The sequence below is a fragment of the Carcharodon carcharias genome, chromosome 8, assembly GCF_017639515.1.
Source record: "Carcharodon carcharias isolate sCarCar2 chromosome 8, sCarCar2.pri, whole genome shotgun sequence".
Taxonomy (NCBI): Eukaryota; Metazoa; Chordata; class Chondrichthyes; order Lamniformes; family Lamnidae; genus Carcharodon; species Carcharodon carcharias.
Window position 1 is genome coordinate 34,331,436 of NC_054474.1, and position 22,519 is coordinate 34,353,954.

The following is a 22,519-nucleotide window of genomic DNA, read 5'->3' on the forward strand; positions in this document are numbered from 1 at the left end:
AGGCTTCTATGGATATTGTGGGCAGGGGGCAAGTCAGGAGTGTTGCAACTGGTAAGGGTGAAAGACCCAGACCACAAGATGTTTGGCCTCCTTATACTCTACCTTTTTCTCTTCTCACTTATAGCTCTCTCAAAATATAATCTGCATGACAAAGCTGTACAGCTTTGACCTCACTCAACTTTCTGCTTATCCTTGTTACTAACTGACTGTCATGTCCATAAGACATGAAAGAGATCATAAACTGTTTAAATCAACCTTAGTTTCTGCTTATTTAAAAATTGACTTTGCTGGGAAACATGGCTGCTACAGGTTGCATGATTTGCAAACTGGCATATATTCTGGAAACTTCCAACGGTAATTCCAGGACAAAGCTCAACCTTCATCATTGTTGAATCTCACACCTATCATTATGTGGAGCTATTACAATCAATGAAACAAGAGTGCAGCAAGTGGGTAGTCGCCACAGACTACTTATAACAATTAGAGAACCAGCTGAAACTTCTTATACCTATAGAGGTGCTAATAGCCACCATCTATCTCAGAGGTGAACAATGGATTTTGACCAGAGACATAGAAACTTGTTAACCTGAAACTGACTTGTCAATGGGCAAGACCACATGACCTAAGCTCCTTGGGCCTTTGGAAAGTTTTACTGTTATATTCCTGGACTCCCAGGGCAGTCTGCCATTAACATCCAGCTTGTCAACACCAAAGCCGGACTCCAGGCTGACAACAAAGCATGCCTCAATCAAGCCTAAACCTCCTCAAAACCTGGTTTGCTGGAAGATTTCCACCATCATCTGTAGAGCAGGTCAAGTCCCTGTATACCTACCTTGCTGCATTATCACCAACTTTGCTGGAATTCAGCAACTGCTGCTTTCAATTAGCTGAACCCGCCTGAACCTTAACTCCTACATCAAGGAACCCTCACTAGACACCGACATTCCAGACTCTAACATTCATGTGAATGATGATCCATATTTTTTTTTGTTTTAAGTTATTTCTAGTTGTAATACTCTTCTTTCCTATCTCCTTCTTGTGTGCTTGTGTGTGTTTAGGTAGTTCTGACGACCTTCACCCGGGTTTGAATGTATGAATAAACAATACTTCTGGTTTAACCCAAAAGACAGCTTGCTGCAAGTCATTTTAAAATTGACTTCACAACCAGAGAGTTTGGGAAACAAGCCACAGCTTGTTTCAAAAATTTAAAACACTTCTGCTTATGGACAGATGATGACTGTAATAGAGGAGTTCAGTTTGCCTCTCTCCCCTGTCCATAACATTGACTCTTTGGGATCATGTTCCATACTCACCTTTACTCTTGCCTGCACCAACTCAGAAACTGTTACCCTGTATACTGTGGAGCAGTCTGCACTGGTCAGGGGACTAAGACAGCTCAGAAATCAGCTCATTGGAAGGCAAGTTTGCCTCCTAAGCTTCCTGAAGAAGATGGAAATGATTTCTAGGGTCCAACCTAAAAAAGGAAATAGCTATGCACAACAAACTACCTGTGTATTGCACTGACAGCAAAGAGCCTGTCCACTACATCAGGGAGCATGGGTGAGTGCAGCTTCAATTTGTACAGGCTCTTCCAGAGGTACATAGGGACAATGTCATGAACCGTGGAGCGTGTGATCAGCTTTATGGGGAGTGCAGCAGGGACCATGATGTTGAAACCTTTGATGATTGCTGTGTCAGGAATTCTAACTGCTCCTATATTTGCTCTAAGTTTCTGCATCTCCCTGGTTTTCAAAAAATGATAGAAACTATGGAAAATAACTTCCAAAGTGCCTTCTCACTCCTGGATCCTACTTTCATGCAGAGCAGTGTGAATGCTGTGACATTGGCATTGACATCAAACGATGCTGCTTTGTCAGGGTGACAACATTCCTGCTCCACTGTTGCCAGCCTTAATAAAGAGTGCATGTGTTGAGGCCAGACTGTACGCTAGCACCAAAATTCTTTGGTCTGGGCCCATTAAGGCCAGATGCCCTTGAGTTTGCCCATCGCACCCATCTTAAGTACTCTCAGTGGAAGTTCAGCAATCTTCCATCTCACATATTGTTGCCACTGGAGAAGCACTTCATAGGAGCACCTGAATAGGCAATTGAGCTAAGAGGACAGGCAACTATAGGGTTTGCATAACTTTGATATTTAGTTATCAAGCATCACTACAAAGAAACATATTGTGATCAACCATTTTGTTGCTTTACATCATTTTCTTTAGATTAAGAGTTTTGGTCAAGATGTGGCAGTTAATCAGCTAGGTCTACAACATTGTCAGGGAGGTGGTGGCATAGTGGTATTGTTACTGGACTAAAAATCCAGAGACCCAGGGTAATGCTTTGGGGACTGGGGTTCAAATCCCACCATGGCATATGGTGAAATTTGAATTGAATAAAAATTTGGAATTAAAAATTTAATGGAAACCACTGTCAATTGTTTTTAAAACCCATCTGGTTCACTAATGCCTTTAAGGAAGGAGATCTGCTGTCCTCACCTGGCCTGGCCTACATATGACTCCAAATCCACAGCAATGCCCTCTGAAATGGCCTAGCATGCCACTCAGTTGTTTAAAACCACTAAAAAGTCTAAAAGGAATGTAAGCAGATGGACAGCTTGGGATCGACCTAGCACTAGAAACGACAATGGCAAACTCAGCCCTGTCAACCGTGCAAAGTTTCCTTACTTACATCTGGGGAGGAGTCCTGTCTCACAGACTTCTCAAGTGCACCGAATCATAACTTACAGATAATGTCCCAGGCAACACCATCACCATCCCTGGGTATGTCCTGTCCCACCAGCCGCAGAAGCCCAGCAGAGGTGGCGGAACAGTGGTAAACAGTCGGGAGGGAGTTGCCCTGGGAGACCTCATCCTTTTATCGGACCCCATGAAGTCTCGTAGAATTATTGGCAAGGAAACCTCCTGCTGATTACCATGTATCATCCCCCTCAGCTGATGAATCAGTACTCCTCTAAGTTGAACATTACTTGGAGGAAGCACTGAGGGTGGCTAGGGCGCAGAATGTACTCTGGGTGGGGGACTTCAATGTCCATCACTCAGAGTGACTCAGTAGCACCAGTACAGACAGAGCTAACGAAGTCCTAAAGGACATAGCTGCCAGAGTGGGGCTGCATCAGGTGGTGAGGGAACCAAAAAGAGGGAAAAACATTCTTGACCACATCCTCACCAACCTGCCTGCCACACATTCATCTGTCCATGGCAGTATCAGTAGGAGTGACTACCGCACAGTCCTTGTGGAGATTAAGATCCAGGTTCACATTGAGGATACCCTCCACTGTGCTATATGGGATAGATTTTGAACAGACCTAGCAACTCAAGACTGGGCAACCATTAGGCATTATGGGCTATCAGCAGCAGCAGAATTTTATACAACCACAATCTGTAACCTCCATGGCCTGGCATATCCCCCACTTTACCATTACCACCAAACCCGGTGATCAATCTTGGTTCAATGAAGAGTGCAGGAGGGCATGCCAGGAGCAGCACCAGGCATACCTAAAAATGAGGTGTCAACCTGTTGAAGCTACAGCACAGGATGACTTATGTGCCAAACAGCATAAGCAGCAAGTGATAGAGTTAAGCAATTTCACAACCAACGGTTCAAATCTAAGCATTGTAGTCCTGCCACAACCAGTTGTGAATGGTGGTAGACAAATAAACAACACTCTGAGGAGGAGGCTCCACAAGTATGCCCATCCTCAATTATGGGGGAGCCCAGAACATCAGTGCAAAAGACAAGGTTGAAGCATTTGCAACAATCTTCAGCCAGAAGTGCCTAATGGATGATCCATTTCAGACTCTTCCGAAGGTCCCCAGCATCACAGATGCCAGTCTTCAGCCAATTCAATACACTCCATGTGATATGAAGGAATGGCTGAAGCCACTGGATATTGCAAAGGCTATGGGCCCTGACAATGTTCCAGCAATAGTACTGAAGACTTGTGCTCCAGAACTTGCCACATCCCTAGCCAAGTTGTTCCAGTACCTCTACAAAACTGGCATCTACCTGGCAATGTGGAAAATTGCTCATGTATGTCCTGTACACAAAATAAAGGGGAAATCCAACCTGGTCAATTACTGCCCCATCAGTCTATTCTTGATCATCAGTAAAGTTGATGGAAGGGGTCATCGTGCTGTGCTATTAAGCAGCACTTGCTTAGCAATAACCTGCTCACTGACGCTCAGTTTGGGTTCTGCCAGGGCCACTCAGATACTGACCTCATTACAGCCTTGATTCAAACATGGATAAAGAGCTGAGCTCCAGAGATGAGGTGAGAGTGACTGCCCTTGACATCAAGGCAGCATTTGATTGAATGTAGCATCAAGTAGTCCTGGCAAATCTGTAGTCAATGGGAATCAGGGAGAAAACTCTCCACTGTTTGGAGTCATTTCTAGCACAAAGGAAGATGGTTGTTGTTGTTGGAGGTCAATCATCTCCATTCCAGAACATCATTGCAGGAGCTCCTCAGGGTAGTGTCCTAGGCCCAATCATCTTCAGCTGCTTCATTAATGACCTTCCCTCCACCATTAGGTCAGAAGTGAGGATGTTCGCTGATAATTGTACAATGTTCAGCGCCTTTCACGACTCTTCAGATACTGAAACAGTCTATGTCCAAATGCAGCAAGATTTTTATAATATCCAGGTTTGTCTTGACGTGGCAAGTAACATTCGCGCCACACAAGTGCCAGGCAATGACCATCTCCAACAAGAGAAATTGTAATCATCGCCCATTGATATTCAATGGCATTACCATCACTGAATCCACCACAATTAACATCTTGGGGGTTACCATTGATCAGAAACTGAACTGGACTAGTCATATAAATACTGTGGCTAAAGAGCAGGTCAGAGGCACGGAATCCTGTGATGAGTAACTCACCTCCTGACTCCCCAAAACCTGTCCACCATCTACAAGGCACAAGTCAGGCGTGTGATAGAATACCCTCCACTTAGCTGGATGACTGCAGCTCCAACAACACTCAAGAAGCTTGACACCATCCAGGACAAAGCAGCCTGCTTGATTGGCACCCCATCCATAAACATTCACTTCCTCAACCACCAATGCACAGCAGCAGCAGTCTGTACCATCTACAAGATGCACTGCAGGAACTCATCAAGGATCCTTAGACAGCACCTTCTGAACCAACTGCCTCCAGAAGGACAAAGGCAGCAGACACATGGGAACACCACTACCTGGACTTTCTCCTACAAGGCACTTACCATCCTCACTTGGAAATTTATTGCCATTCCTTCACTGTCGTTAGGTCAAAATCCTGGAACCCCCTCTCCAACAGCACTGTGGGTGTACCTACACCACATGAACTGCAGCAGTTCAAGACTGCAGTTCACCACCACCTACTCAAGGGTAATTAGGAATGTGCAACAAATGACCTGGCCAGCGACACCCACATCCCATGAATGAATGAAATTAAGAAGAGACTGCTAAGTCTATTGTAGAATGAATAGAATCTTTCATTAATTAGTTGCTGACACAGAGCTAAGTCAGCTGGCAGAACTGCTGGCCCTTGCTCTTCCTTTTCATCCACAGCTGCCTAAGCAGCAAGTGGATCTCCTTTATAAGGCTCTCCTATCTCAAGTTGAGAAGTAGTGTGTCTGGCATCGCCACTTCATTAGGAAGACTATATCACCTGTTGCAGCAACAACTGGATCTCAGAAGGACTGGAGTCAAAGTACTGCGAGTGGCTATTAAGGTAACTGACCCTTAATTTTTATGCCCATTTACAACAGGTAACATCAGCAAATTCAGCCAGTTTGCAATCCAAATGGCCATTAAGTAAGTGACAAATGCCCTCTTAACAAGGAGAGAGCATAGAGGCGGCTGTGAGGAGGTTCCTCTTAAAGGTTGCTGTTGAGGAAGAGAGAGCTCAGTGAATTCCCAGGTACAAGATCACCCTGACTCCCCACAAATTGCCCTGCATTCTTCCCATAGTACATCAGCCATGTTTTATAACAGGAAAGAGTTGCACCCTGGCTTTCTGCTGGATTGTAACTAAAGGCAGCAAATAATGTAGGTCTCCACTAGTCATGAGGCCTTCATACTGCGGAGGTTCTTAATTGTCCAAGATCAGTGGATGTCAGGCTGACTCCTTGGGTACAGTGGCTGTCCTCTCTACACCTGGTTCATGATTCCTGTCAGCATCCAGGCACAGACAAGGACACTAATACAATGAAAGCCACACACAATCAAAAACTCATTTGGCAAACCAATAGATTAGGTGGCCTCAAACAATGGTTCTTGTGTCTTGACTGATCCAGTGAAATTCTGCAATATAGCTCTAAGTGAGTCCCAGATTTTGTGGTTCGCTGCATGCTACATAACTATGCCACTCTGGGGGCCAACCCTTGCAGCTGCCACAGAAGGACGTGCAGGAGCAGGATGAAGAAGGGGATGACAAAGAGGATGATGGGGAAAGCCAAGGTCGAGCAATGCTTCCAGCTGTAAGGCAACAAATTATTGAGGAGAGGTTATCCCAGGCAAACCTTCTTCCCAGTACATCAACAGTCCCGCGATATAGAAGGACTAAGGCAGCAGATGCATAGGAATACCACCACTTGCAAGTTTCCCTCCTAGCCATATACCATCCTGACTTGGAACTACATCACCATTCCCTCATGTCGCAGTGTCAAAATCCTGGGACTTACTTCATAACAGCATATCTACATCACATGGATTGCAGCGATTCAATGAGGTAGCTCACCACCACCTTCTCAAAGGCAATTAGGATTGGGCAACATATGCTGGCCTAGCCAGCGATGTCCACGTGCTGTGAAAGAATAAAGAAAAGTGGCCCATTTCTTTCTCCTACCTTCTAACTGCTCTATTAACTCATTATCCCCATAACTATTAATGTGAAGACCAACAGCAAAGTCAATCAAATAAAAGCTGTTTAATTCACATTGTGGATTTTATAGCTCTATTAAAATACCCTAGTGCAATCCCTTTGTTCCTGGTCTCTGTGCTTGTTGTCTTACTCCAATGCTCCTGTGAAACATTTCCCCAGTCATAGGAGCCTGCTGTTGGGGGATGACAGGCTGTTGATCATCCATGGAGGACACTTCAGATGATTATGGTGTGAGATTTTGAGCAGAGTATTTACGCTTCTTCACTGTCCCTGGCTCAATCTATGATCTCTACACTTCTATCTGTCCTCTTCATGTATTGAACAATGGAAGAGATATGAAACTCCAGAGCCATGATGGCAACAGTCTGATCTCCCAACAGAGCTGTCATCAAAGGCTCCATGATTGTGCATCCCACTACAGTGTTCACAGACTAACCACTTGTTCTAAAATTGACTGCATTGTCTGAATGCTTTGCTGGATGACATCAGTACAAGCTTGAGCTGGGCTGCTCCATGCCATTGTGCAATCTCTCTGTCAGGTTTCCCAGTGCACTTAGAGGTATAGCCTTTGAATATAAGCTGCACCTTCACAAGGACACAAAAAATAGGTGCAGGAGTAGACCGCATGGCCCGTCAAGCCTGCTCTGCCATTCAGTATGATCCATGGCTGATCTTGGGTTTCAACTCCACTCTCTATATCTGTTAATTCCCTGAGAGACCAAAAATCTGCCATAAATGCATTCAACGATGGAGCATCCACAACTGTCCAGGGGTAGAGAATTCCAAAGTTTCACAACCCCTTGAGTGAAGTAATTTCTCCTCAACTCAGCCCTAAATGATTGGCCCCTCATCCTAAGAATGTGCCCCCTTCCATGTTTTTGATTCCCCGACCAGAGGTAAAAATCTCTCAGCATCTACCCTATCAAGCCCCTTCAGAATTTTGTAGATTTCAATGAGAACGCCTCTCATTCTTTTGAACTCCAGAGAATATAAGCCCAATTTACTTAACCTCTCATCAAAAGACAACCCTCTCATCCCAGGGACCAGTTTACTGAATCTTCACTGTACTGCCACCAATGCAATTATATTCTTTCTTAAATGTGGAGACCTAAACTGCACACAGTATTCCAGATATGGTCTCACCAAAACCTTGTACAATTATAGTAAGACTTCTTTAATTGTGTACTCCAATCCCCTTGCAATAAAGACCAACATGCCATTTGCCTCCCTAATTACTTGCTGCACCTGCATGCGAACCTTCTGTGTTTCTTGTATGGGTATATCCAAGTCTCTTTGAACATCAACACTTACAAGTTTCATGCATTTTTAAAAATATTCTGCTTCCTTATTTGAACAACCAAAGTGAATAACTTCACATTTCCCTACATTAAACTCCATCTGCCATCTTGTTGCCCATTGTTTATATCTCTGCAGCCTCTCTGTGTCCTCTCCACAGCTTACTCTCCCACCTAGCTTGGTGTCATCATCAAACGTTGATACATTACTTTTTGTCTCTTCATCCATGTCATTAATATTGATTGTAAATAGCTGAGGCCCCAACAGTGATCCCTGCGATACTCCATTATTCACTACATGTCAACTTGTAAAAGCCCCGTTTATGCCCACTCTCTGCTTTCTATCCATTAACTAGTCCTGTATACATGCTAAAATATTACTCTTAACTCCATGGGCCCTTATCTTGCCTATTTACCATTTGTGCGGCACCTTGTCAAATACATTTTGGCAATCCAGGTATACTACATCTACTGGTTCCCACTAGTTACATCCTCAAAAAACTAATAAATTTGTCAAACAGGGTTTCCCTTCAGTAAAACCATGTTGACTTGTTCTAATTATACTCTGCTTTCCTATTTGCAATGTTAAGACTTCCTTAATTATAGATTCCTGCATTTTCTCAATAACTGATGTTAGGTTAACTGGCCTGTAGTTCATTGTTTTCTCCCTCCCTACTTTCTGGAAAAGCAGTGTAACATTTGCAAACTTACAATTTAATGGAATCTTTCCTAAATCTAAGGAATTTTGGAAAATCATAGCCAGCATACACACTATCTCCGCAGCTATCTCTTTTAGAACCCTAGGGTGCACGGCATCAGATCCTGGGGATTTGTTGGATTTTACAGCTTTAAGTTTCTCCAATACTTTTTCTATGCTGATATTAATTTCTGTAATTTCCTCACTTTTTAGCCCCTAGATTTCCATCTATTTCTGGTATGAAAATTGCATCTTCTACTGTGAAGAAAGACACAAAATATTTGTTCAGTGCCTCTGCCGTTTCCTCATTCCCCATGATAATTTTTCCTGCCTGTTTCTAAGGGACCAATGTTTACTTCTGCTATTCTCTTTTTATATACTTATAAAGCTCTTAAATTTGTTTTTATATTTCTGGCTAATTTACACTCATTCTATTTTTTCCCCTTTTATCAACATTTTGGTGGCCCTTTTCTAGTTTCTAAAACACTCCCAATTTTCAGACTTGCTACTGTTTTTTTTGCAACTTTGTAAGCTTCTTTTAATCTAATACTATCCTTTACTTCCTGAGTGAGCCATGGATGGGTCTTTCATTCTGAGTATTTTTTATTTTTCAATGGAATGTATTTTTGTTGAACATTTTGAATTGTTTCTTTAAATGTTTCCCAGTGTTCATTCATCTCCACACTCTTTAGTCTATTTACCCAATTAACCTTAGCCAGATCTCCTCTCGTAGCTATGTAATTGGCTTTGCTTAAGTTTAAGATTCTTGTTTGCATTTGGAGAATGCCACTTTCAAGCTTAATGTAGAATTCAGTGGTATTATGATCGCTACTTCCCAGTGGATCTTTTGCTACAACTAATTGACCCTGCTTCATTACACAATATTAGATCTTAGATTTATCCTTGTCGGTTCAGCAACATATTGCTAGAAGAAACTGTAACAAAAACATTCTACAAACTCATCTTCGAGACCACTCTTGCCAATTTGATTATCCCAGTCTATATGAAGATTAAAGTTCCCCACAATTATTACAGTTCCCTTTTTACAAGCTCCAATAACTTCTTGTTTCATGCTCTGCCCAACAGAATAACTACTGTTAGGGGGCCTATAAACTACTCCCACCAGTTTTTTCTGACTCTTGCTATTTCTAATTTCCACCCATACTGATTCTACTACATGATCTTCTGAGGTCAGATCCTTTCTCCTTAATGTCCTTATGTCATCATTTACTATCAGGGCTACTCCTCCTCCTTTGACATTCTGTCTGATTTTCCAACACATTGCGTACCTTGGAATATTTATTTCTTGTAACCATGTCTCTGTAATGGCGATTAGATCTAAATCATTTACCTCTATTGGTGCCACTAGTTCATCCATCTTATTGCAGATGCTTTGTGCATTCAGATAAAGAACCTTTAATTTAATCTTTTTACCTCTATTCCCTGCAATGACATTATTCACCAATGTACAGTTTTTGTTAAACTCTCAGTCCCTTCTGTCCCACTCTGCTTGTCTTTACCCACATTTCTGTACTGTTCTGATGCCTCATCCTTTCTCTTTGGATTTCTAAATCTCTCTTCACCCGAACCCTCCCTTCCCCCTCTGTTATGTTAAAACCCTTTCCACAGCTCCAGTTATACAATTGGCCAGGACACTGGTCCCAGCCCGTTTCAAGTGGACCCCATCTCAGTGGAATAGCTCACTGTCTCCTGAGTACAGATGCCAGTGCCCCATGAATCAAAACCTCTTCTTCCAAACCACTCTTTGAGCCACACATTTAATTCTCTAATCTGCTTGACCCTATGCCAATTGGCATGTGGCTCAAGTAACAATCCAGAGGTGATTACATTTGATGTGCTGTGTTTTAATTTGGACTCTAACTACTCAAATTGTCTTAGAAGAACATCATTCCTGGTTCTACCTACCTATGTCATTGGTTCCCACTTGCACCACAACAAGTGGATCCTCCCACTCCCACTCTTAAGTTCCTGTCCAGCCACGAGGAAATGTCCTTAATCCTGGCACCGAGCAGGCTACACAACCTTCAAAGCTCCCTGTTACAACTGGAAAGAACAGTATCTATCCTCCTGAATATACAGTCTCCTGTCATTAACACATTCCTCTTCGCTCCCCCAACTTGAATGGCATCCTTCACCATGGTGCCAATGCCAGTGCACTCATCCACCATGCAATCCTTCTCCTCATCCACAAAAGTAGCAAGCACCTCATACCTGTTGGAGAAAGTCAGTGGCTGAGGCTCCTCCATCACTATATGCTGGTTCCTTATATCTGCCTGACTTGCAGTCACACCCTCCTGTCCCTGACATTGACCAACTCTAAGGTTCTGCTGAACCCAAGGGGTGTGACTGTCTCCTGGAACCAATTGTCCAAGTAACTTGCCCCCTCCCTGATGCCCTGCAATGTCCACAACTCAGGTTCCAGCTCAGCAACTAGCCAAAGTTATCTCAGCTGCACACACTTACTGCAGAGATGGTTGCCTGATATTGCAGTACATTCCACAGATTCCCACCTGCTATAGTCAGAGCACACCACCAGCCCTGCCATTTCTGTCCAACCTTATTAATTTAATTAATGAATTAGGTAATAATTTACACTGACAAAGTTATAGACAGTTGCACTTACCTAGCTTGGAGATAAAGGAGATGTCACCAACCACTGGAGACTGAAAAAAAAGTTGAAAAAAAGGAACGTTTCTTTGCCCCTCAGTACTGTATTCCCATGTGAATCAAATTCCCAACTACGTAGGAAGGATGTGATTGCACTGGAGGGGGTACAGAGGAGATTCACCAGGATGTTGCCTGGGATGAAACATTTAAGTTGTGAAGAGAGGTTGGATAGACTTGGATTGTTTTCATTGGAGCAGAGAACACTGAGGAGTGACCTGATCGAGGTTTACAAGAGTATAGGGGACATGGACAGGGTGGATAGGGAGCAGCTGTTCCCCTTAGTTGAAGGGTCAGTCACAAGAGGACATAAATTCAAGGTGAGGGGCAGGAGGATTAGGGGGGATGTGAGGAAAAACCTTTTTACCCAGAGGGTGGTGACAGTCTGGAATGCACTGCCTGGGAGGGTGGTGGAGGTGGATTGCCTCACATTCTATAAAAAGTACCTGGATGAGCACTTGGCACATCATAACATTCAAGGCTATGGGCCAAGTTCTAGTAAATGGGATTAGGTAGGTAGGTCAGATGTTTCTCACATGTCGATGCAGACTTGATGGGACGAAGGGCCCTTCTGCACTGTGAGATTCTGCATTTCCAAGATACTCTGTCTATGTCACACACCAGCATAGTCACCTCTCCAACCCTCCCTTGCTTATTTGGGTGGGGAGATGGGTGGTTAAAATTTCCCACTAAATGTTTCTCCAGCAGCATCACTACCAGTAATTGCTAATTTGTAGTGTTACACATTTCTTAAAATATGCTATATTCCTTGAAAGTTGCACAGTTTGTAGTAGTTGACCTCAAATAGCAAGTAGTATATTCAATACTATTCATAGATGTTTGAATCTTGATTATGGCTGAAAGAGTTTACTTTTGTCAAGTGTCAAACATGATAGATGGCACGTATTCCCCAACAGTTCACTTTCCCATTTTCTTCCAGATGGATACACTACAGATGACATTGAGTTCTACTGGCGTGGAGGTACTCGAGCAGTGACTGGAGTGGAGAAGATTGAGTTGCCACAGTTTTCTATTGTCGATTATCACCTAATTTCCAAGAATGTTGTTTTCTCTACAGGTATCTAACAGTGAATATATACGTATGTATGAACAACAGATTCCAATACTGCACACATTGCCACTGCCCTCAAAAATTTTCCCAACCTGATGTTACTGAGTATTTCTTCCGGGATCTTCTGATCCCAGCTATTAGAGAAATGCACAGCACAGCGTCTCCAGTTTAATTCCAGTGAGCGGAGTGGAATTGGGGAAACAAGAGGGCACACCCCCTTTTTATAGTACTAATCAGCCATATTTAGCTGTATTCAGGTAAGTTTAAAGATCCAGTCTTTGATTGTGGTTTAGTGAATGGATGAGTAAATGGGTCAGTGAGTGAATGGGTAGGTAGGTGAGGTGGGTATTTGGTTTGAGGGGTAGTTGGGTGATCGGAGCACAGTCATCTGGTCTGGAGTAGCTGGGTCCGGGTAGTCAGGTAGTTCGCGGGGTAGTCGGGTGGTCAGGGGGCTAGCCGGGTGGTAGTCGGGTTGGATTGGGGGGAAAGTCTGATGATCGAGGGTTAATTGGGTCTAGTTGAGGGGTAGTTGCATCTGGTTGTGGGAGTAATCAAGCCTGGCTGGGGGAGTAGTTGTTTGATCATTGGGGGAAGGGGGGGTAGTCAGGTATGATTGAGAGGGTAATCAGGCCGGCAGGTAACGGGGTCTACAGCCTGCACCCTCCCACCTGATCAAACATTCTCCCCACCTCAGAAATGACGACCTTAAAAGTTTGCCCCCATCTCATCCTCTGGGACCAAAGTTTAGTTTAGCTACTCTTTTTGTATTATGTTAAGATCCCGGCTGTTGTTAATAGTGGATAGGTAAGATCCCAGAGTGAAACCTGGCTTGATAGACCCTAACTATTTTTTAGAAACCTTGGAGGAAAGTTACTGAACTAATTCACAGGAGCCTGCTGATGAACTTTAACACAAAGAATAAAATATTAAAACAAAAAAGTGAACTATATTACACCAAACAAAAAGGTTGGAAAGATCTCTATACAAACACAAGAAGATGATTCAAATGCCCGCTATTCCTTCACCCCAGCAATATATTTACAGACACATAAGCCAGTAAAGTTACTACTAGCTTGACACAAAGATTCCTTACTTGGGGCTAGCACAGTTGCAAATGGTTTTCTTCCTGTGAATTCCTGAGCATTCACTTGATGTTTCTCACCCAACTCGTATCTCTACCCAAGACACCCAAAATCGCTCTCTAAACTCCCTATTTCTTCAATTGCAGAGCAAACAAATTAGTTCCCTAAACTCAGTCTTCCAGTCGCACCTCCACTAAACTGGTCCTATAACTGATTATTGAGTTAACTACTGTCCCTCTAGTCTTGGAGTTTTTCTTCTCAGAGAGCTTTAAATCCCCACCTTCTCTCTCTAATATACACCAAACTCCCCTTCTCTCAACCCCTTGTATTTTCTGTCTCTGTGTCACTGGATCACTGTCACTAGGCAACAGTAAACCTTTTCTACTTTTCCAGAATCACTGAACTTATATATATATATATAAATTCAACTTAAAATAATACATCTTTTATAACAATAAGTTCTTATGTCTAATTTTATATTTCTTTCTAGATTATTTGTATATTCTATTTCTCCCCCTTTGTTGTTTTTAGTTATCATTTCCAGGTTTCTAAAATTTTCCCAGCCTTCTGGCCTATCACTAATCTTTCCAACATTGTATGTTTTCCTTTCAATTTGATACCATCCTTAACTTCCTTAGTTAGCCACAGATGGTTCACCTTTCTTGAAGTATCTTCCTTTCTTAATGGAATATATATTTGCTGAGCATTCTTAAATGTCAACCACCATCGTCTTAGCTTTTAACCTATTTTTCAGTTCACTTTTCCCAACTCTGTCTTCATATCCTTGTAATTGCCTTTAAATAAGTTTAAGACGCTGTTTTCAGATCCAAATTTCTCATCTCCAAACTGAATGCCAAATTCTACAATGCTATGATCACTCTTCCCTGCAGGATCCTTTACTGTCTCATTACATATTATCAGATCAAAAATAGCCTGTTCCCTGGTTGGTTCCACAACATATTGTTCTAATAAACTGTCCTGAATACACTCTGTGGACTTGTCTTCAAGGCTGCCTTTGCTAATTTGAATAGTCCAGTCTTTATGAAGATTAAAATTGCCCAGATTCCTACAGTACCTTTCTAAGGAGCCCCCATTATTTATTGATTCATATACTGTCCTACAGTGTAGTTACTGGTGTTGGGGGGGTGGGGGGTGGGGGTGGTGGTGGGGTGCAGAATGGCTATAGATTAACACTTCTGCAGTAACTTCTATCTCTGGTTATTTCTTATCTCCACCCAAATTGATTCCACATCTTGATCTTCCAAACCAAGATCATCTCTCACTACTGCACTGATCCAATTCTTTACTAACAGAATTACTCCACTACCTTTTCCTTTCTGCCTACCCTATCTTTTCAAAGTTTCAAATGTTGAATACCCTTGAATATTCAGTTCCCAGCTTTAATTGCCTTGCAACCACATCTGTGTAAAGGCTATCATATCATACCCATTGCTGGCTGGTCAGTATTTATTGCCCATCCATAACTTCCCTTGAGAAGGTAATGATGAGCTGCCTTCTAGAAATGCTGCAATCTATGTGGTGTAGGTACACCCACAGTGCTGTTAGGGACAGAGTTCCAGGACTTTGACCCAGTGACAATGAAGGAACAGCGATATTGGTCCAAGTGAGGATGGTGTGTGGCTTGGAGGGGCACTTGCAGGTATTGGTGTTCCCATGTATCTGCTGCTCTTGTCCTTTTAGGTGGTAGAGTTCGTGTGTTTGTAAAGTGCTGTCAAAGGATCCTTGATGGATTGCTGCAGTGCATCTTGTAGATGGTTCACACTGTTGCCACTGTGTTTTGCTGGCAGAGGGAGTGAATGCTTAACGTGGTGGATGGGGTGCCAATCAAGCAGGCTGCTTTGTTCTGGATGGTGTTGAGCTTCGAGTATTCTTGGAGCTGCACTCATCCAGGCAAGTGGAAAGTATTCCATTACACTCCTGACTCATGCCCTATAGATGGTGAACAGGCTTTGGGGAGTCAAAAGGTGAGTTATTGTCCACAGAATTCCCAGCCTCTATCCCGTTCTTGTAGCCACAATATTTTTTATGGCTTGTCCAGTTCAGTTTCTGGTCAATCAATTTATGCCACCAATTCATTCAACTTGTTACAAATACTACATGCCTTCAGATAAAGAGCCTTTAATTCTGTCTTTTTACCAATTTTACCTGCTCTGACCCTGTTTGATCTTGCACTCTTAAATTTAGCTTATGTTCCTTCCTATCATAGTCTGGTTATCATTAGCCATACCCTGCACTATTATCTTGTCCATTCTCATTAGATTTATGAATTCCCCTCACTTGAACCCACTGTGCCATCCCCTCCCCCTTTTAGTTTAAGGCCCTCTCTAGAATGCTGGTTATTTGATTTGCCAGGATACTGGTCCTAGCATGATTCAAATGAAGTCCGTCCCACCTTTTCTCAGTATGATGCCAGTGCCTCATGAACTGAAACCCATTTTTCACACACCAATTTTTGGCCATGAATTCAACTCTCTGATCTTATTTACCCAAGACCAATTTCCTCATGGCTCAGGTAGTAATCCAGAAATTATTATCTTTGTGGTTCTGCTTTATTAATTTAGCCCCCAGCTGCTCATACTCTCTTAACATAACCTCTTTCTTAGTTCGCCTATATTGTTGGTACCTATGTGGACCATAACAATTGGATTCTTCCCCTTCGAGTCTAAATGCATTTCAAGCCCTGAGGAGCTGTCCTTAACCTGGCATCGAGTAGGCAATATAACCTTCAGGACTCTCACTCTCAGCTGTAGAGAACAGTATCTATATCCATAGATGCCCCCTAATACATTCTATTTCACTCCCCCAAATTGAAAGGCCCCCATACCATTATTTTTACATAAGTGTTGGCCTATTTATTTCAAATGGTTACACTAGCAGAGAGAAAGTTTTGATATTAATGAAACTGGTCAGAGTGCTCCATCAGTTCCATGAGCGATTGAACAAAAGAGGCTCAGCAAAAGCAAGTTTGAAATTATTTTTGTGGGGATTGGAGGAGCAGAACTGCCAACCCCTATCACCATGATTCAGTGTCCCATTGCCACCCACCCTCCCTGCCCCACAGCCCACCTACATTGCTGCAAGTGTAGGGTCCAATAGTCAACAGCCTTAATGCGGCTGTATCAGGATGCCCATTTTTTATTCATAGAATGTGGGAATTGCTGGGTAGGCCAACATTTTTGCCCATTCCTAATTGCCCTTGTTCAGAGGGCATTTTTAAGAGTCAACTGCATTACTGTGGGTCTGGAGTCACATGTAGGCCAGACCAGGTAGGGACAGCAGATTTATTTCCCTAAAGGGCTTTAGCGAACCACATGGGTTTTTACAACAATCTATAGTGGTTTCATCATTAGACTTTTAATTCCAGATTTTTATTGAATTCAAATTATACTGTCTACCGTGGTGGGATTCAAAACCGAGACCCCAGAGTATTACTCTGGGTCTCGGGATTACTTGCCCAGCGACAATACCACTTCGCCATTGCCTCCCCCAGCACACTGCATAACACTGATGCAACACAAATGAGGCCAAGGTCTCAAAATCATTGCTGTTGCTTTGGTATGGGCGACAGGCCAATACACACCACACACAAAAAATGGGTGCTCAAAAGTCTAAATTAACCCCATAGTATGGTGGAAAACAACAAACAAATGTTTTGACCTTTTTTATTTGTATTATTAGAGCATTGATAAATAGCCCCATCAGTCTACTCTCCATCATCAGTAAAGTAATGGAGGGGATCATCATCAGTGCTATCAAGTGGTGCTTGCTTAGCAATAACCTGCACAATGACACCCAGTTTGGGTTCCACCAGGGTCACTCAGTTCCTGACCTCATTACAGTCCTGGTTCAAATCATGGGCAAAAGAGCTGAAAACTCGATGGGGTGAGAGTGACTGCCCTTGACATCAGGGCCGCATGTGACAGAGTGTGGCATCAAGGAGCCCTAGCAAAACTGGAGTCAATGTGAATCAGTGGGCAGGCTCTCTGCTGGTTGGAGTCATATCCAGCACAAAGGAAGATTGTTGTGGCTGTTGGAGGTAGTCATCTCAGCTCCAGGACATCACCGCAAGAGATTCTCAGGATAGTGTCCTCAGCCCAACCATTTTCAGCTGCTTCATCAATGACCTTCCTTCCATAATAAAGTCAGAAGTGGGGATGTTTGCTGAAGGTTGCACGATTTTCAGCACCATTCGTGATTCCTCAGGTTCTGAAGCAGTCCATGTCCAAATGCAGCAAGACCTGAACAATAACCAGGCTTGGGCTGACAAGTGCCAAGTAACATTTGTGTCACACAAGTGTCAGGCAATGACCATGTCCAACAAGAGATAATACAACCATCACTGCTTGATTTTCAATGGCATTACCATCACTGAATTACCCACCATCAACACCTTGGGGGTTACCATTGACCAGAAACTGAACTGGACTGGCCATATAAATATTACGGCTACAAGAGCAGGTCAGAGGCTATGAATCATGTGATGAGTAACCCATTTACTGATTCTGCAAAGTCTGTCCACCATCTGCAAGGCACAAGTCAGGAGTGTGATGGAATGCAGCAGTGTGTACCATCTACAAGATTCATTGCAGGAATTCACCAAGGCTCCTTCAACAGCACCTTCCAATACCCACAACCACTACCATCTAGAAGGACAAAGGCAGCAGATAGATGGGAACACCACCACCTGGAAGTTCCCCTCCAAGTCACTCACCATCCTGACTTGGAAATATGTTGCTGTTCCTTCTTTGTCGCTGGGTCAAAATCCTGGAACTCCCTTCTGAACAGCACTGTGGGTACCTATACCACATGGACTGCATTGGTTCAAGAAGGCAGCTCAGCACCACCTTTTCAAGGGCAGTTAGGGATGGGCAATTAATGGTGGCCCAGCCAGTGAAGCCCACGTCATATGAATGAATAAAAAAAAAATGTTGCACTTGAATTGAGGTTGTGGATTGATTTGTACTTTATTAATTAAATATGTGAATCTTCCTCTAAATTAATAGATTTCTCCCCCCCCCCCACCCCATAAATGATTTGTTATATGTACAGAAACAATAGAGCCATTTTAAGAGGAGCAGCTTTTAAAATGCTGTTGTTACTGTGTATGCATAACATGATACATTGCAGATTTTGCAAATTAAATATGCTGCCAGGTTCTAAAATAATCTGCTACAAATAAATCAGCATTCAGTCCACCTGAGTGTCATCCAATTAAGTTAAGAGCAGTTTTTAAGACCAACAATGTTGAGAACAGTTTGCTAATATTAATTCACTGTAAAATTTACAATGCTGTCTATAAACATCTTAGTTGTTGCTAGGATTGATTGCAAGGCTGTAATCTAATCAAGGTATTTCAGTGTCTTATATGAAGACTAATAGATGTTTGTTTAACTGAAATCTAATAAATAAATGGGAATGTCCTGATCCAGGTCGCAAATTTTCTTGGACTTCACTGGAAAGCAAAATTGAGTGAGTGTAAAATGGACAACAGACTTGCTGCCAATCATTTCCCACTTGGTGGGAACAGTGAAATTCAACTCTTCCCCCAGCCAGCAAATACAAGTCATGGGGGAGAATTTTTCCTATGGTGGGCGGGCTGGGCATGAGCGGGCGGGCGCGGAGCCGATTGCTGCCTGCGATCAGCTGCGTACCGCCATTTTATGCGGGCAGGCCACACTACCTGTGCGGGTGGGGGGAGGAGAGAGAGTTGGGCCCTGCGCTCTCCCTGAGACATGGAGCTGCCTCAGGGAGATTAAGTAGATAATAAAACTTCTTAAAAAATAAAGTAAAAAATTATTTAAACATGTCCCCTCATGTGACAGTGTCTTCATGTTTGTCATGTCTTCATGACTTCATGTTTGTGAAGTTTGCAAAATTTATTTAGTTATTTTATAAAACCTTCAGGAAACCTCACCCTGCCAGTGGATGAAGTTTCCTGAAAAACGCGAAGGCTCTTGGGCTCTTCGCCTGCCCGCCAACCTTAAGGTTGGACGGCAACGTTGTTAATAAGTTAAGTTACTTTTTTAATGGCCTCAATAGGCCGTTGACAGTTCGACAGGCACACAGCTGTCTCCGGTGCACACCTGCCAAATGAAATATCGAAATGATGCGCGATGATGTCGGAACGCACGCCCGACATCATCTTGCATAATTTTACACGTCAGCGTGTCAGGCCCACCCCCGCACGCTGACTGCAATATTCTGCCCAAGATTGGAGCTTTAAATGCCTTGCATGTTGCTCTGATACTGTGAGTGCTGTGGAATTAGTAAATTAACTGGGACCTAAACTTTGATAAGAACATAAGAAATAGGAGCAGGAGTAGGCCATTCGGCCCCTCAAGCTTGCCCCACCATTCAATAAAACCATGACTGATCTGTCCCAGGCCTCAACTCCTCTTTCGTGCCAGTTCCTCATAGGCCTCAACTGCCCGATATTTCAAAAATCTATCGACCTCCTCTTCAAACACTTTCAGTGATCTAGCCTCCACAACTCTCTGAGGTAGAGAATTCCAGACGTTCACTACCCTCTGAGAGAAGAAACTCCTTCGCATCTCAGTTTTAAATGAGCGTCCGCTTATTCTGTAACTGTGTCCATCCAGCTTCACAGATTTTACAATGCCTGCAATTCACAAACATTATTAAATTTCCCATCACCTATTTGTTCCCTTCTTGAATCACTCAGGAAAACATCAGATTCAAGGGACATTTTAGCCCTACTTGCTGGATGGAAACCAGACGGTCAGGCAGTCAAAATCAGTTGAAAGTCATACCAGCCAACATTACACTCTATTCCCACTGTCTTCTTTTTAACCTACTCTTCTAAGTAGGCAGCAGGACACCTGCCAGAAACAGGTGGGATTGTCTTCAAAAATACAGCATCTGTTTCAATGACTGTAATTTCAATTGGTGGTTTCAACAGGGAAGCTGTTGTGGTTTTCTTGCCGAGTGAAGCTAGTGGGAAGAGAAGCTGGGGCCAGAGAAAGTCCAAACACATAAGTTTTTTTGACTTTCCTCGTGGGGCCAGAAGATGCTCCTCTGGGCTGCACTTTATGTCCTGGAGGAGAATTTTCTCCCCGTCGGGCGGGCCGGTAGGTGGCGGGCGGGGGCAGGCGCTGATCTGTTCGCTGCCTGCAATCAGCTGCGCACCACCATTTTACGTGGGCTGGCCAATTAAGGCACACCCAGCATGACGCATGCCCAGTAGCGCTCAGTGCTACCTGTGTGGGCAGAGGGAGAGGAGATAGTTGGGGCCTGTGCTCTTTCGCACATGTGCGCGAAAGAGCGCAGAAATCTCCCTGACTCACGAAGCTACCTCAGGGAGAATAAGATCAAAATTAAACTATGAAAAAAAGCAAGGATAAAATTATTCCGATATATTTATGAATTTTCATGAAAATTTTAATTTAATAAAGCCTTCATGAAACCTCATCCCGCCCATGGATGAGGTTTCATGAAAAATGCAAAGGCCGTTCGGGCTCTTCACCTGCCCGCCAACCTTAAAGTTGGATGGGCAGCCCTGACAATTTGTTTAATTGGTTGACTAATGGCCTTAACAGGCCTTTGACAGTTCAGCAGGTGTGCAGCTGACTCCGGTGTGCACCCGCCGAACGGAAGATCGGAGTGACGCGCGATGACTTCGGGACGCACACCCGACATCACCACACTTCATTTTACACATCGGCGTGCGAGGGCGAAGAGAAAATCCTGACCCTGGATTCACTCTTCTTCCCAATTCTGAGGCCATTCCAAAACTCCTCCCTCTGACTTTCCTGAAAGTGATATGATAAAAAGCTTTTTCAAGCAGCGAGCATATAGGATCTGAATGCACTGCCTCAGAGTATGGTGGAGGCAGGTCAATCAAAGCATTCAAAATGGAATTTGACTGTTATCTGAAGAGGAAGAATTTGCAGGGTTATGGGGAGAAGGTAGGAGATGACAATAATTGAATTGTTTATTTGGAGAACCAATGCAGACATATGCTGGCAACCATTCCTTTGATACCACTGATTCTGGGAAGACAACTGACGAGGTATAAGCAGATGAGGCCTGGGAAATATAACCTCCTCAACCTCATGCTGACAATGTCAAGAGTGGGTTGGCTCATCTCACACCTGCCTGATTTCTACTCTGAGTTTAAGTAAGGAATTTAGAAAAATCTGAATCACACAAGCAGCCCTATGTTTAACACACCTTAATTGGGGGAGATGGTGGCGTAGTGGTAATGTCACTGGATTAGTAATACAGAGGCCCAAGCTAATGCTCTGGGACATGTAAAACCCATCTGGTTCACAAATCTCCTTTAGGGAAGGAAATCTGCCACCCTTACTGGTCTAGCTGACATGTGACTCCAGATCCACAGCAATGTGTTTAATTCTTGACTGCCCTCTGAAATGGCCTTGCCAACAATGCTAGCATTCCTTGAAAGAATAAAGAAAAATATCAAACTACTAAACATCAACAAAACAGCACTCCTCAGTACTAACATGTTTTTATCTCTACAAACAGCTTAGATTTTATACGCAAGACATGATCTGGAACGTTAGCTTCTATGTTCTGAACTAGAGGCAAGATAGGCATCAAACAGAGAAAATTGAGTGCTGGTATTGCTAACACCATTCCCGCCTGATCTTAAAATCCTTAAGGTCAAAAGTATTTCTCATTGTCTTTATGGTGAATTCTTGTTTCATACTGGCTGAAACTTGGATAAATGTGCATTTCTTCTGTCAGTTTTGCTGTACATCTCCTCTGACCATCCACAAAAATAGTTCTGCTTCTGTG

The 22,519-nt window shown here is 43.2% G+C and overlaps 1 protein-coding gene across 4 annotated transcripts in view; it reads left to right on the forward strand.

Moving 5' to 3' along the window:
- The window catches only part of gabrb2a (gamma-aminobutyric acid type A receptor subunit beta2a), a 395,193-nt gene that overhangs the window by 351,485 nt on the left and 21,189 nt on the right, over positions 1-22,519 (forward strand). For all 4 annotated transcript variants that reach the window (XM_041193701.1, XM_041193702.1, XM_041193703.1 and 1 more), the window contains one exon: positions 12,507-12,644. In XM_041193701.1, the coding sequence (XP_041049635.1) occupies positions 12,507-12,644 (138 nt within the window). The remainder of the gene's footprint in view (positions 1-12,506; positions 12,645-22,519) is intronic.